This window comes from Meles meles, chromosome 1, assembly GCF_922984935.1.
Source record: "Meles meles chromosome 1, mMelMel3.1 paternal haplotype, whole genome shotgun sequence".
Taxonomy (NCBI): Eukaryota; Metazoa; Chordata; class Mammalia; order Carnivora; family Mustelidae; genus Meles; species Meles meles.
The window spans coordinates 100,446,623-100,463,418 of NC_060066.1; the positions used below are offsets into that span (position 1 = coordinate 100,446,623).

At 40.3% G+C, this 16,796-nt stretch overlaps 1 protein-coding gene across 1 annotated transcript in view; it reads left to right on the plus strand.

Annotated features, from left to right (window-relative positions):
- The window catches only part of PXDNL (peroxidasin like), a 521,054-nt gene continuing 504,258 nt past the window's right edge, over positions 1–16,796 (plus strand). The window contains exon 1 of the mRNA XM_045982128.1: positions 1–797. Within this exon, the coding sequence (XP_045838084.1) occupies positions 634–797 (164 nt within the window). The 5' untranslated portion in view covers positions 1–633. The remainder of the gene's footprint in view (positions 798–16,796) is intronic.

Consider the following 16,796-nt stretch of genomic DNA (forward strand, 5'->3'; position numbering starts at 1 on the left):
ATTGAAGTAGCTGGTTTGAATCTTGTGAGTGAAATGCTTTGGACTTGAGGTGTGGAATGTATAGGAAGAAAAGAAACCATTTTTTGAAAGCATGCTTTGGAGCAGGGAAGAAAAATGTGAGCCCAGATCAACTAATTAGAACTCTGTCTGCCCTTTAGGATTTGGTAATAACTGCCACATAAAAAGAAAAGCTGTTCTCCATTGATTCAACAAATAATCAGCTTGTGCTTCAGAAGGACAGCCGGGGGAGAAAGAAGGACAGCTAGGGGCTAAGAGACTGGCGCTTACATAACATGTAAAGAGGAAGCAACTTTGGAAAAGTTTATATTTGCATCATGCTGCCCAGATAGAGTGCGTTTGTTTCCTGAAATGGCTTTTGCACGGACTGGCTTCTCCTCGTCCCGAGTCCAGCGCCCCCTAGAGGTGGCGGGTGCCCTCCGCCCTGTAATATGATCTCCCTGCTCCTGGATTGGTCAGAGGCTGAGTTTCCCCTGGGAGCGGGCTTTAGCCGGGGCTCCCAAGCCGGGCTCCGCACCGCACGGCAGGTCCCGCACCGCAGCCGCCGTCGCCGCTTCCGTCGCCACCACAGCTGCTGCTGCTCCTGTATCTTGACTTCCAGCAGCGGATGGAGCGATGGAGTCCAGACTCTCCTGCTGGACCGCTTGCTTTCTCCTGGTCGTGTGGTGCCTGCCAGTGCTGCCCTGCCCTAGCCGGTGCCTTTGCTTGAAGAGCACGGTTCGTTGTGTGCACTTGATGCTGGATCACGTTCCTCAGGTGCCGCATCAGACCACAGTTCTGTAAGTTGCCAGAGATACCCGGTCAGCACTTTTCCATTGCCCTCTGTTGAGACTGAGCACTCTGCTTTTCACCTGAATTCCTGATGCGGTCCCTGCTGTGTAACTGGAAGAGGGTTTTCACGTTTCAAACGAATTAATGATCCTGCTTTGTTAGACTAGAAAATGGGAGCAATGATGTGTTGAAATAAGTATGTTTGCAGTAGGTGAGGTTCTGTTTTCCAGCATCTTCCAGAACTTACTGTTAAGAATTCACAACTCTATTTTAAGAGTATTCCTGCACAGAGTCTCGGATTATTCCTTTCAACCCTTCCAAAATCCTTTGGACTCCTAATTGGGTCAGCATGTGTCTGTCCCATTTGAAAAGAACTAATTCAGCTTCAGAGTGAGCTTCCAACTGATTATGTGCTGGCGATTTGCATTTCTTATGTTCACTATTGGGCTTTGTATTGCGTGTGCCTCTCAGGTGGGTGATCATGTCAACCTCTGGCCCTTGAAGGACTTGTTGGTTTTCCAGAGCAGACCCTGTCCAGTAGAGCACTGGGTACTTAGAAGCCTTCTGAAGCAGTGACTTAATCAGCATCTAGGAGGCATTATGGGATGGTAATGGGATAGTAGAATAAACCAAGTATCAGAAGTATTACAAGTATCAGATGGCCTTGGTTCAAATCCTTATAGAAAGGTGGGGATAATAACGTGTATCATTGAATTGACATTTGGATTAAATTAAATAGTATGTGCGAAGTGTGAATTGTTTATTATCGTAATTTTTAAGGCTTAGATCAAAAGAGAAGGCAAAACACTGAAAGGACATACTGATTTGAAGGGTTCACCTCTCTGTGGTGGAGTTTTTGCAGATTATGTCATGTCCATGGAAGAGAACACTCACTGTTCCAAGTCCATTCTTGAGCAGAGTGAAATAGCTTAACATTCCTGGGATTTTGAGATATGAGATAAGAAGATCAGCACTGTATTTTTTTTTTTTTTTTGTCATCATCATGAAATGAGGAATTTAGCTTGGTAATGAAAAGTTGAAGTTAGTGGTTGGTACTTATTTAGAATAAGATAGACATTAGCATACATATTTATGGTAATTTTTATTAAGCATTTTGTTTATTTCATATGCTTGCAAATACCAAAATAAGTCTAACTCTAAAAAGGAGTAAGACATGTTCGAAACTGGGACTGCTCCACAATCAGCACAGCACCAGAGAGGCCTTTGGACTTGTAGCCATCCCTGTGTCATTTTGTAATAGTGGTTTCTGACAGAGTCACAGCCTTATAGAAGGGGCAGCTTGTCTAATCACGTGCCACAGACTTAAAATAAAAAGCTACTTAAGCTCCAATCTGGACCTAAAATTTTGATTTTTAGGTGTTTCGAAGAAGAAATTAGCACTCATTAGACACTCTTTTTGAAACGTATTGGACAGAACTGAATGGACACTATTGATGTACTTGTGAAGAGCCTTCCATTACATGTGGAAATAAGTCCTAATGGTTAGTTTCTCAGGTTCCAGACTGGGCCTGCTGATACCCCTACAGACGAAATGTGTGTTGCCGGGGAGTTCTCAGCTTCATGATGTCTCAGTTTCCTTTTCCATAAAATGGAGATGCTAATAGTATTCATCGTCTAGGTTTATTCTGAAGATTAAATGAGTTAATGCATGTTAAATACTTAAAATAGCATCTGTCCCTACTAAGCAGTAGAAGGGTTCCCTATGATGTTTACAGTTAAGGATATAATATGAGCTGCGAACTCAAATACCCCAGGAAGCTGGCTGGTAAAGTAATGTGAAGGAAGTGGGTGGGTGAGGACAAACCACTTCATGAGTAGTGTGATGGACTGCAACCAACCTCGGCTTGGGTCTCTGGGGGCCGTGAGGAGGAAGTGGTGAGCCAGCAGCAAGGGCTGGCCAGCCCCTGAGCTCATTGCTGCCCTGTGGGAATTTGGGCCTATTGTTAATGAGCTTGCTGTATTTTTCAAGAAGATATGGAAGTCAAAAATGAAATTTCCTAACTTTTAAATCTTAGAGGATAATTTTTTTTTTTTAATGTGAAAGGTAACAGCACACAGGCCCAGCCACACATATTTGTAGGTTACTTTTATCCCAGGACCTTCCATTTGTGACCTCTATAAGAGGAGTAGTATAAAGGTCAAGAAATAGATGTAAAGCTTATAAAAGTTGGTGCAGTCTACTTCTTTTGGGCTCCAAATCTTTGACATAGGATTACATTTTCAAGTAAGCAATCATGAAGATACACTGCTAATTGCATTAAAATAAGAATTCTGGAAAAGAAAAAATCCAGCCTTTGGAAGCTAAGGCAAATGGGGCCTGGCCCAATTTCTCCCCAACAGCAGCATCAAGAGTTTTTGTTAAACCATACTTAGATATATATGTGTTGTCATCATAACTGTGGAAACAATGTAAATAAACATAGCCAAAGTGCTTAGTAAATGTTAATTAGTAGTAGTATAACTTTCTTGAGTTTGTCTTTACATGTTTTTAAAATTTTAACCTTAATACAGAAAATACTTTTTCAACCGTGGGTAAGGAAACTTCACTATACTTAATGATTGATTATGGTTGGTGTTTCAAGTTTAGCAAAATGAAAACTACTCCCAATTTTAATTTAAGTCCATCTATAAAGATATCATTGGGTCATTTACCTAATAGGCCACTACCATTTAGAAACACTCACTCTTCATGCAGTTTTAGTAAAGCAAATCTTTCAGAATTGGGATTAGCAAACAAAAAATTTCTAGTAATGAACTTTATGGAACCTGTTCAATAATCAGAAGCCCTGTGTAGCTTTTGTTGATTTTCCTTTAGCCCAGGTCATTAGGTTGTAGCTCCAGAATCTCAGCTGCCAATTAAGAAATGTGATGTTCTTAGAATTCGCAGAAGTGAAAGACTGAGCCTCAGTTGAACTCAGGGACTGTGACTAAACAGGCTCTAAAAACCATCTCATTTCCACCAGAAAAAAATGTAAAAAGTGATTGAGAATTCCCCAAATTTTAAATATTCCCCTAAATTTAAAATGTCCCCCAGTTTTAAATTTACAAATATGTAGAGAGTGAAGTTTTAACTATTTAATTAGGGCATTTCCTTTATGTACAAAGCTTACTTTGCCCTCCAAATATACCAACCTTGGGAAGAAGGCTGGGGGTGGCAAATGGGAAAACGACAAGTTCAGTCATGAAAACATTTATCCAGCTGATAAAAATGTCTTGTTGTTCAAGAAGAAAATGGAATTCCTTCAGCTCTTTCCAGTTTCCAATCCAATCAGACAATTAGATTTTCTTTCCTTAAGTTTAACACTCAGGGGTTAGTTTGACCTTTGAAACAGAATTTTTCATAACTTTTTTGCAACTGACATAACTTGCTGGCTTTGAGTTATCACTTAGTAGTGAGCAGGCCCGGACTCCCTTGACACTTTACCATTTGGCATGGTTGAAGGGAAGCATGAGGGAACTGGCAGAACTATGTCTGAATTCAAACCTACCCCAGTTAATTGACCAATTGGGGAGAGAAGTGGAACTAAAACTTGAAATGCATTTCCTATTTCATTACCCAGTTAATAAGTCAGGGTACAGTACTTCAGCAAATGCCCAGTCTTGGGGGCCTAACACGATGCAGGCTCACCACCCTAATGACTCAGGACAGTTTGGTCCTCAGAGAGGAGCTAGAAGAGGCTGTTCTAGAAGGTAGGATGAGTGTTCATGGAGCCCACATGAGGCTCTTGAATGGAGGAACAGTGAGGAGAGAGCAGGGCCAGGGGCGTGGAGGGATAAAAGCTACCAGCTGTGCATCGCGGTCTGGGCTGTGACCCACCTCTGATACCTGGGAGTCAAACCAACCTACAGGAGAATTCGTTTAGGGGATAAATGAGTCCTATCTGGACATACTAATTTGGGGGTCTCCCATGGGACAAATAGTTCAAGAAATGCAGCAGGTAGTTATAGGGACCAGGAGATGTAGATCTGTGATGCTGAGCACTACCCTTTTTAAAGCACTAGGGAGGGTGTAGGGTGGAGGCATGGGACAGGAACACATGACCAAAGGGGAGAAAGTGAACTGGCCAACACAGGGAAAGCAGTAGGATGTTTCCCAGAGGGGTGTCAACGAGGTACGGCAGAGTCGAGGTTGGACACTGAAAGACAACCTGACAATTGGATGGTGCAGATGACAGCAAAAGCAGCTTTATCTGATAGGAATAGAAGCCTGATGGCAAAGGATTAGGGTTGCTCTTCCAGATTTCAGAACTTGGCCTCCACCAGGGAAGTGTTAGCATCCCCATCTCTGCATCTCAGTATCCTCATAGGCAAAATAGGGATGAATAATTGCCTAGTGATGCCAGAATCCAAGCGGTCTCAACTTAGGATTTCCTACAGTAATAGCTTGTACTTAGATGATATATGCTGATTAAATTAGTAGAAGAGAATAGTGTTTTCTCTACTGAACTCTGCATGTCAATCCCTATTATAGATTCTATAAGCGAGATTAAGGGAAGCATTGCACAACAACAGCTTTCAGGGGGACACAAAGCTGAGGTCCCTGTTGTAGTTAGAGAGCTAGTGCATATATATAAAAAAGTTTAATAACAGTACAGGTCTGATGTAAGAAGGACCAATCAGCTTTGCATTTAGGGAGTAAGAAAGGATGGTGAATGTCCCGTTTAGTCAACTTGATAGGGTAATGTAGATAGTGAGAATAAGTAACAAAGAGGGAAAAATCTGAAGAACAGAGAAAATCTGTTGAGTGTTACTTGGGCATCCAGGTGGAGAGGATAGGGGCTCAGGAATATAAGCTTGGGAGGAAAGGGATGCAATTTTGAGAGTCACTGGAGTAAGAGTGTACATTAATTCAGCTGAAGGGAGGAAATGTGATTTCCCAGGAGGCCCTTGTGGAATAAGAAAAGTCTGCATAGACTAGAACTCTGGAAAGCTCCACAGTCAAGGGAACACATATGTAAGCAAGAGCCAGGATGGTCAGCTGGGGTTGTGAAGTCTCTACACTGCTCAACTCCACACTGTGCTGGAAATGGTGTCTCCCTGCAGTTGTGCTGTGTGCTCATCCTGGGGGCAAAAGGAAGTGGAGTCAGAGAAGAACACAGCAACCAAAGTAGTAGGAGTACCAGAAATGAGTGCTCTCAGTATTTCAAGAGGGAGAGGGTGGTCAAATCTGGCAGAAGAGATTGAGGTAGCTGAGTGCAAATTTCGCCTTCGAGCTATTGGAAGAGTAGAAGATTGAAAGAATTTTGTTGTTTTTGTTCATTTCTTAGAGGATGGGGAATGTTTTGTGTGAATGGCAGACAAAGGGGCTGAAGTCACATAGGAGGAGTAAAGAGGGTATGTTTTTGTTGGAGCTTGCAGCTCCAAAGAGAGGTGTTTGGTAACCGATGAGTGTAAGCAAGTAACTGATAGCTTGATGTCTAGATAGATGAGGCAGGATGTGGACCTTATCTGAAAGGGAGAAAACACACCAGGATAGAGTCTAGAAACCTCAGAGCCAAGGCATCTGGAGGCCATCAGTTCTGTAGCAGATGTCTTAGCCCAGGCTCAGAATGAGTCTGATGTTTCTGGCTCCAAACAGAGAGAGAAACATTATAGTTATGGTGGGAACTACAGAAATTAAGTTGAGACAGTGGATGTTGAGCAACGAGATGTCTCTGTTAATTCATTCCATTGCTTGCTTCAGTGGCGTCTTCAACAAATAATTTTTATAATGTTCTTTTATTCAATAGATTGTTAAATTTACTTAAGGTGATTGTGTTAGTCAGCTCAGGGTGCTATAACAAAATACTATAGACTGGGTGATTTAAAAGACATTTGTTTCTCAGAGTTCTGTATGCTGGGAAGTCCTAGATCAAGTATCTGGTGAAAGCTTTTTTCCTGGTCCAGTGAGATGTGCCTTCTCATTTCCTCACATGGTGGAGAGAGAGACCATCTCTCTAAGGGCATTAATTCCATCATGAGGTCTCTACCCTCAAGACCTAGTTATTTCCCAAAGGCCCCACCTCCTAATACCACCACAGAGGATTAAGTGTTCAACATGTGGCTTTGGAGGAGAATCAAGCATTCAGTCCTTAGCAGTGACTCAGGTTTAATTTATCAAAATGTTTATCCAAAACAAATAGGATACTGATATAATTTAAACACTCTGTTATGTTCTTTATTTAATCTGTATGTTCCTTTCTGCTCTGAGACACAATAAGCTATTTCTTGAGATACATGAAGGGCATAGTCTCCTTCTTGCTATTATATGAAATTGAGCATATCTGACCAAAATACAAATCATGAGACTTTTCCAAATGCAACATGAAAACATTTAAACATTTTAAATATTCTGCTTTTCTTTCAGGCAACAGAGTAGCCACAGCAAATGACATAAACTGTTTTATTGTCTAACTCCAGACTATGGAGTGGAAAATTGAGTAATGATTAAAAATCATCTTGTTTTATTGTTCTGTCTGATCAGTTTGGATGACTGTATCATTCCTTTCCCCTTGATTCTTCATCTGAGTAGGAAAAAAAAAAGTTTTATGTTTGGATTTTAAAATGGAAAAAGGGAAAACATGAACATCATTTCAGCTAAAGATACTGTAAAAAAATTCCCAAGTCTACTAACTCCATTTATTTTAACTAAAAGGCAGAACCAGAAGGTCCTCTTTTAACCTCAATTGCTGCAGAGTACTATATCTATATAATATGATAGGTATTCATAATACTTTGTGTAAATGGTTTCCAAGAGAAAGGACAGATCTTTTCTTTTTTTTTGAAAGCTTTTTTAGTTTTTATTTAAATTTCAGCATAGTTAACATAGAGTGTAATATTAGTTTCAGGTGTACAGTACAGTAATTCAACATTTGCATAAAATACCAGGAGCTTATCACAAAAAAGTGAACTCCTTAATCCCTATCACCTATTTCATCCATCCTCACACCCACCTCCTCTCTGGTAACCATCAGTTTATTTCTCTAGATTTAAGAGTCTGTTTCTTGGTTTGCCTTTCTCTCTTTTTCCCTTTGCTTCTTTGTTTTATTTCTTAAATTCCACTTATGAGTGAAATCATATGGTGTTTGTCTTTCTCTGACTTATTTCATGTAGTACAATAATCTCTAAATCCATTTTGTGGCACATGGCAAGATTTCATTCTTTTTTATGGTGGAATAATATTTTGTTCTTTCTATATACCATGTCTTCTTTATCCATTCATCAGTTGGTGGACACTTGGGCTGTTTCCATAATTTGGCTATTGTAGATGATGCTGCTATAAACATTGGGGTGCCTGTTTGTCCTTGAGTTAGTATTTTTGTGTTCCTCAGGTAAATACCCGGTAGTGTGATTGTTGGAATGTAGGGTAGTTGTATTTTTAACCTTTTGAGGAAACTATGTACTGTTTTCCAGAGTGGCTGAACCAGTCTGAGAGGGTTCCCCTTTCTCCACATCCTCACCAACATGTGTTGTTCCTTTTGTTGTTGGTTTCACCCACTCTGACAGGTGTGAGGTGATATCTCATTGTAGTTTTGATTTTCATTTCCTTGAAGATCAGTGATGTTGAGCATTTTTTCATGTGTCTGTTGGCCATCTGGATGTCTTCTTTGCAAAAATGTATGTTTATGTCTTCTGCCCTTTTTCAAATTAAATTATTCTTTTTGTGGGTGTTCAGTTTTATGAGTTGTTTATATATTTTGGCTACTAACCCTTTATTACATATGTCATTTGCAAATATCTTCTCCCATTCCATAGGTTGCCTTTCAGTTTTGTTGATTGTTTCCTTCACTGTGTGAAAGCTTTTTATTTTGGTATAGCCCTAATAGTTTATTTTTGTTTTTGTTTCTCTTGCCTCAAGGGACATATTTAGAAGGAAGTTGATACAGTCAATGTCAAAGAGGTTACTGCCTGTGTTCTTCTCTAGGGTTTGTTGGTTTTAAGTTTCACGGTTAGGCCTTTAATCCATTTTGAATTTATTTTTGTATTTGGTGTAAGAAAGTGGTCCATTCTTTTGCATGTTGCTGTCCAGTTTGCCCAACACCATTTTTTGAAGAGACTGTCTTTTTCCCATTGCATATTCTTTACTTCTTTGGTGAAGATTATTTGACCATATAGTTGTCAGTTCATTTCTGGATTTTGTATTCTATTGTGTTGATTTATGTGTCTGTTTTTGTGCCAGTACAATACTGTTTTGCTCTTTACAACTTTGTAAAATAACTTGAAGTCCAGAATTGTGGCCCTGTGGTGTAATGGCCAGCACTCTAGACTTTGAAGTCCAGAATTGTAATGTCTCCAACTTTACTTTTCATTTTCAAGGTTGCTTTGGCTATTTGGGGTCTTTTTCACTCCATACAAATTTTAGGATTGTTTGTTCCAGCTCTGTGAAAAATACTGTTGGTATTTTGATAGAGATTGCATTAAATGTGTAGGTGGCTTTGGGTAGTATAGACATTTTACCAATATTTGTTCTTCCAGTCTGTAAGCATGGAATGTTTTTCCATTCCTTCATATCATCTTCAGTTTCTTTCATCAGTGTTTTACAGTTTTTAGAGTACAGGTCACCTCTTTGGCTGATTTATTCCTAGGTGTCATTGTTTTTGGAGCAATTGTAAATGGGATTGATTCCTTAATTTCTCTTTCTGCTACTTCATTATTGGTGTATAGAAATGTAAATGATTTCTGTACATTGATTTTGTATCCTGTGAGTTTACTGAATTTGTGCATCAGTTCTAGCATTTTTTTTGGTGGAATCTTTGAGGTTTTCTGTGTAGAGTATCACATCATCTCAAATAGTGAAAGCTTGACTTCTTCCTTGCTCATTTGGATGTCTTTTATTTATTTTTCTTGTCTGATTTCTGTTGCTAGGACTTCCAGTATTGTGTTAACTGATAGTGGTGAGAGTAGGCATCCCTGTCTTGTTCCTGACCATAGAGGAAAAGCTCTCAATTCTTCCCAATTAAGGATGATATTAGCTGTGGGTTTTTCATAGATGTCCTTTATTATGTTGAGGTATGTTCCCTCTAAACCTACTTTATTGAGGGTTTTGTTTTTTTCCATGAATGGATGTTATAATTCATCAAATGCTTTTTCTTCAAGTATTGAAATGATCATATGGTTCTTAAACTATCTTTTATTAATGCAGTGTATCATGTTGATCAATTTGCAAATATTGAACCACACTTAAAACTCGGGAATAAGAGTCATTTATGGTTTGTCTCCCTCCCAATCCCATCTTGTTTCATTTATTCTTCTCCTATCCCCCTACCCCCCCATGTTGCTTCTCCATGTCCTCATATCAGGGAGATCATATGATAGTTGTCTTTCTCCGATTGACTTATTTCACTAAGCATGATACGCTCTAGTTCCATCCACGTCGTCGCAAATGGCAAGATTTCATTTCTTTTGATGGCTGCATAGTATTCCATTGTGTATATATACCACATCTTCTTTATCCATTCATCTGTTGATGGACATCTAGGTTCTTTCCATAGTCTGGCTATTGTAGACATTGCTGCTATAAACATTCGGGTACACGTGCCCCTTCGGATCACTATGTTGCTGGGGGGAGGTGGGATTGGGAGAGGGGGAGCGGGCTATGGACATTGGGGAGGGGAGGCGAACCATAAGAGACTATGGACTCTGAAAAACAACCTGAGGGTTTTGAAGGGTCAGGGGTGGGAGGTTGGGGGAACAGGTGGTGGGTAATGGGGAGGGCACGTTTTGCATGGAGCACTGGGTGTTGTGCAAAAAGAATGAATACTGTTACGCTGAAAAAATAAATAAAATGGAAAAAAAAAAACCAAAAAAACAAAACAAAAAAAAAACGGGAATAAATCCCACTTGATCGTAGTGATTGATTTTTTAAAATATATTGTTGGATTCAGTTTTCTAGGTTTGCTAGTATTTTATTGTGAATTTTTGCACCCATGTTCATTAGGGATGTCGGTCTGTGGATCTGTTTTTTAGTAGAGTCTTTATCTAGTTTTGGTATCAGGGTAATGCTACTCTCATAGAATGAGTTTGGAAGTTTCATTTTCTCTTCTATTTTTTTGGAATAGTTCGAGAAGAATAGGTACTAACTCTTCTTTAAGTGTTTGGTAGACTTCTCCTGGGAAGCCACCTGACCCTAGACTTTTGTTTGTTGGAAGTTTTTGATCACTGATTCAATTTCTTTGCTGGTTATGGTTCTGTTCAAGTTTTCTATTTCCTCCTGTTTTAGTTGTGGTAATTCACATGTTTCTAGGAATTTGTCCATTTCTTCCAGCTTGTCTAATTTGTTGACATATAAATTTTCTTAATATTATCTTATAATTGTTTGTATTTCTGTAGTATGTGCAGGGGCTTGTGCTGGTCTTCTAGGGCAGGGGCCTGCTATACTGGGATTGAGGCAAGCTTGACTGAGAAGGGCAGTCCTGCCAGAGTACAGGGTTGGTGGGGTTTGGTATAAGCAAGTTAGGCAGCCAATGTTGACATTGTTCTGCTGTGGTTCTGTGTTTTTGCTGAGGGACAGGGGAGAGAAATGGTGTCAGTCAGCTCCTTTGTTCCCAGAGAGGTATCTTGAGGCATGCTGCCTCTCAGGGATACATTCTGAGAAGAGGGAATAGTCTCAACACTATGTGCCCTAGGTGCTCCTCACTCTTTCCATGCTGTCTGTAACCCCACCACCCCACCCCAGTTGTTTTCTGTCTTCTCTCCAGGAGCAGGGCATTGCCTTCTGGGCTCTATTCCAGCCAACCCCACAGACCTTTAAAATTCTAGGCTTCAAGTCCTGCTGGTTGCAAGCACTCACAAAATCCACCCTCTCTCATTTTTCAGGCCAGTGGCTTTGGGGAAATGTTCTCCTTGTGCATTCTCCTACATGTTCCTCTCTCTCTTGCTCATCTCTTATACCACAGTCCCTTCCCTCCGCAGCAGCCAGGATCCGTTTCTCCCTGAAACTATAGTCTCTGCATTTCCTACCTTCTTCAATGTGGCCTCTTCTCTCCCTTTAGTTGTGCAGTTTGTTCTGTCAGTCTTCAGGTTGATTTCTGGGGTATTTAGGATACTTTGATAGTTATCTAGCTGTGTTTATGGTACCAGATGAGCCTAGGGGCTTCCTACTCTGCCGTCATTTTGAAAAGGTAGGACACAGATTTCAGGATTCATTTACCAATTTCACCTGAATTGTGAGCCCCATGAGTAATTAGAAGAGGCAGCTGCCTACATCCATACATGGTTTGGAAAAAACTTAGAGGTCTCTCAAAGATAGATTCCCCAACTGCTTACCAGATCCTAATTTTCCACCATCTACCCTTATATGAGATCACCTAGGACTCCAGTGAAAATCATCCATTTTATCTTGCAGGAATGTTGTACCCTCATGGATGAAATAGGACCACCAAATCAGTTAATTAAATTAGTACTAATTGAGCCCCTAGTACAATTAGAACTGATGTAGATTGTGCTTCTAGGAAGGTACAGCAGAAAATCCAGAGATACAGGAAGCCAATGGTCTTTGTACACACTGCTCTTTTGGCCTGGAATGCATGAATCCTCATTGTCCTCACTTGGCCTACTTTGGCTTAGTCTTCAGAGGTCAGCTCAGAGCTTACCTCTGGGAATTCTTCTCCATCTCCTTTCCCTTCTTCCCAGTTTTTGGGAGATAACCTTTCCCATCTTGATCAGGGAACATGTCACATGGGATTAGGATTGTTAACTTGTCTCCCTGACAGACCAAGTCCCCCCAGGGCAGATAAAACAGATTATGTCTTTTCTTTTTAAACTCTTAGGGCCTGCCAACATAAAATATGTTGATCCATGGATGAGCCAGTTGGCAAAATGAAACTTGAGAGGTGGTGAAAACATGCCCTACCTTCTAAGAAACCTGCAGACTGTTCTGTTTGGCCTGGATTAAGATGATTTCTTATTAGTTGTGACTCTTACCTACTGCTTCTCTTGTGTTGATCGCTGCTCTTGTAAGAATGCTATGGAATGTGCTCTTGAACTTCAGGCTGGAGAAGAGAATTGATGCCTAGACACAAAAAAACTTAGGGGAAATGAGATAAAGAAGAAAAGAGAACTGAAAGCTAAAATTCCAGCAAGTAGAAATGGGTTATCTGAGCGCTGACTGATACTACAGTGCAGGGACGAGGAGGTATATGAATTTCCTTGCTTCTCGAGTTGGTCCTTGGTTTGAAACAAGGTGTTGGTGCACAAAAAGATGGTTTGTTTTCTTCTTCACCCCACACACATGCATGAGAGTACCTTCCCACCTGGAGCTACTTCCTTCTTGTTTCACCCACCATCCTCTCTGTTGGGGAAAAGTGGACTTGGCTATCATCTATATTTGGCCACCTCTAAAGACAAGCATAGATGAATAGCTGGTGCAATATTAAGAATTTATTTTAGGGATGCCTGGGTGGCTCAGTTGTTTAAGCCACTGCCTTTGGCTCAGGTCATAATCCTGGGGTCCTGGGATCGAGTCCCCCATGGGGCTCCTTGCTTGGCAGGGAGCCTGCTTCCTCCTCTCTCTCTGCCTGCCTCTCTGCCTGCTTGTGTGTACTCTCTCTGTGTGACAAATAAATAAAATCTTAAAAAAAATTATTTTATTATTTATTTTTATTTATTTATTTATTTTTAAGAATTTAGTTTTAGAATGTCCCAAATCAGCTAAAAGCAGCCACCAACTAAGGATTATAACTCAGGGCCCATGGGAATCCTCAACAGTGCTCACAAAGAACTTACCAAGAAAACAGCGCCATGACTTATTATACTGTTAAACCTTCCCAAAATTAGTTATAGTAGTATTTTATTTACTTATACCTCACATTTGTCCAGAAAGTATTTCAAGTGTCTAGTAGCTATTTTTAGTTATGGGAGAAGCTAAAATTCAATGTTTCCCATCTACTTTTTTAAAATATTGTGTTTTCCCTTTTTGCACTTTTCTTATTTCTGATCATGTTTTTCTTTTAATATTAATCTCTCTGAATTTATTGAATGCAAAAGAAGAGGAAGTGGAATTCTGTCAGGACAGAATTCCATTTTTTCTAAGTGTGACATTAGCAGAGTTGTAATCTAGCGCTGAATCTTAGTCAGAGTTCCAGGTTACTATATTGCAGGTGGGACCCATACAAAGAATCTGATATCCAAGAACAAACATATGAAGGATTTTGCATCCATGACTGAATTTATCCAGTGTGATAGGTCAAGTTCAGTACTAACCTGGACTGTCTGGAAGGAAGCAGGAAGCTAACTAACTTTACTAAGGGGAGTCTAAATTGGCACTCTAAATTTAAAGATTTGCCCAGACTGGCAGGGGTGAATGTGATGCAAAACATTTCGAGTACTGTTCTGCACTTTTCTTCCCCCAGCAGATTTGAACAATGAGATCCTGGCCAGGCCTTCAGAAAGTCACCAGACTGAAGTTGTTACCCCTCAGCACTTGGGCGCTCTCTTACTATCTCAGAATGGCTTTTCATTTTATGACCTTCAGGTCCTGCGATGTTGCTTCTAAAAGTGGGTCATTCTGAGAGACTGCATGTCATGTCTATGCAGTGTGCCTGGTACCTCATGGCCAGTATGGACTGTGTACTTGTGATATGATTCCAGTCACACTTGGAATAAAATCCCATTGAAGACATATAACTGTATGGCTTTCCAGTATTTTTCTGTGTGAGAGGAAGAATATTAGTAAGGTTATATTTTGCCTAAAATGCATTTCAGACTAACAGATCTAGTTGTGAGGTAGTGTGCTTAGTAGTCAGGATCACAGACCTTGTAACCAGACTGCCTACATTTGAATTCTCCCTTCCCAATTTTGGCTTCATGTCCTTGGACAAGTAACTTAAGTTCTTTGGCTTCAGCCTTCTCGAGACTGTGTGAACTAGTACTTATCATATGTTGGGAACGATTTAAATGTTACTTGCCATAATTAGCACTAATATTATTATAGCCCCCGAAGTCTAGAGGTACAGATACCAATTCTAAAAGGTCCTCTTTTTTTTTTTCTCTCTCTCTCTTTTTTAATAAGACAGGGTATAAATATTATTTATAAAGATTCTGAAAATGATCAACTCCTGTCTCTTGAAACTAAAAGCTTCCTTTTGTTGAGAAAACATTAGAAATACTCTTAAGCATGATTTTAGTATGGTTGTGTCTGAAATGATTTAATGTTCAGAAAGTGTTATTTATTTATGAAATTGAAGTTTTTACAGTGTCTGAGGAAGATATGACAGTCAAATCATTAGCCTAGAGAGTAGGTTTAGTAGATTGTAACATTTTGATAAAATCTACAGATTTGCTTTTTTCCAGTATAGGGTCACACTAGTTTTGATATTATGGTCATCCTGCTTGGATCTTGTTCTGATCCCAAAGCCACCATGCTATTTTAGCAAGGAGCTTGGTATAATGGGAAAGGGGAAACTCTTTAAAGCCCCTGCTGATTGTAACAGTTCCTAGTTCTGGCAGTAAATGTCGTAGGTTAGAACACAGTTTTATGCCACTCAAAACCATAGATTGTCAACTGTACATTTTTTTCCAGATTCTAGTGTGTATTTATAAAATTTCTGAGATTTATACTGTGGGAAAATGCTCTCTTCATCTTTCCCTTGGGAGATAATATGTACGGAAGAAGGAGAATCTTAAGTCGTGTATGCGTATGTACACAGCTGTAGAAGCCTGAAACTCTCGAGTTTTTAAAAATAAAAGAAGTTGGGGGCGCCTGGGTGGCTCAGTAGGTTAAAGCCTCTGCCTTCGGCTCAGGTCATGATCCCAGGGTCCTGGGATCGAGCCCCGCATCAGGCTTTCTGCTCAGCAGGGAGTCTGCTTCCTCCTCTCTCTCTGCCTGCCTCTCTGCCTACTTGTGATCTCTCTCTCTGTCAAATAAATAAATAAAATCTTTAAAAAAAAAAGTTTAGATCCTACTGTTATATACTTCTCAGTGCTTCTTAGCAACTTTAATCAATGTTTATGTTTACTTATTTAATGTTTTCCCCATGACTTTTCAGCTCCACAAAAGAAGGAATCATTTTGTCATTGTTAACACTCCATCCTCAGCTCATAACACAGTTTCTGGAACATAGGAGATTCTCAGTAAGCATTTGTGAAGTGAAATACCTAAGAACATTACTATTAACAACAGTGGCTTCCACTAAGCATTTCCTGCATGCCAGGCTAGACTAATTATAGGAAGACATACATGGGCATAGATCCTTCCAGCCGCTCTGAGAGCTCCCCTGGGAGGCAGGCATTGTCTTTACTCTTCTGTCATTTTACAGATTTTGCTGGAACAGAAACAGGGAAGGCCCTCACTTCTTGGAGCTTGCATTCTAGTGGATGACATACAGGGTGCTGCAAGAGAAACGGGTTTGGGGCAGGAGGGTGTGCTTGTTTAGGTGCAGCGATCCCAGAGGCCCACTGAGGCAAAGACGTTTGTCATGGAATCTGAATGACCGGAAGGAACAGGTTTCTGAGGTTTGGGATGAGCATGCCAAGCAGGGACCAATGGTGGGGACAAACATGGTGCTTTTGAAAGATGCCAAAAACAGATGAAGAAAGAAGATAGGGCAGAGAGGGAGGGGCCGTGTTTGAGGTTCAAAGATACCCCTGCCCTCTCCCTCCTTCAGTGTGGCCAGGCAACCTAGTCTTCACACCTTTTGTCCCTTGCGTGGCTTTGCTTTTGTTTTTGTTTTGTTTTGTTTTGTTTTGTTTTGTTTTATACCAAGACTCCCCATCTCCAGGCCTTGTCTCCAGGCCCTTGTTTTGCCCTTCAACACTAAGGTTGGGAGCCTAGAGCATTATTGGAGAGAGTAGGGCTGATGGTCATTATTCCTATAAAGGAACAGAGGAGTCCTGGGCCCTCTGCCTCAGAGCAAAAATAATGGCACCACTCAGTTGCTCTTGGGTGTGAGACTAGGAAGTAGGAAAAGGACACAGTCTTAGAAAGGCTGCTCCTTTATCTTGAAAAAGTGGTAGAAACTTCCACCAAAATAATAACAAATGATATAAAAATTTAATGGTAAAATTTAAAA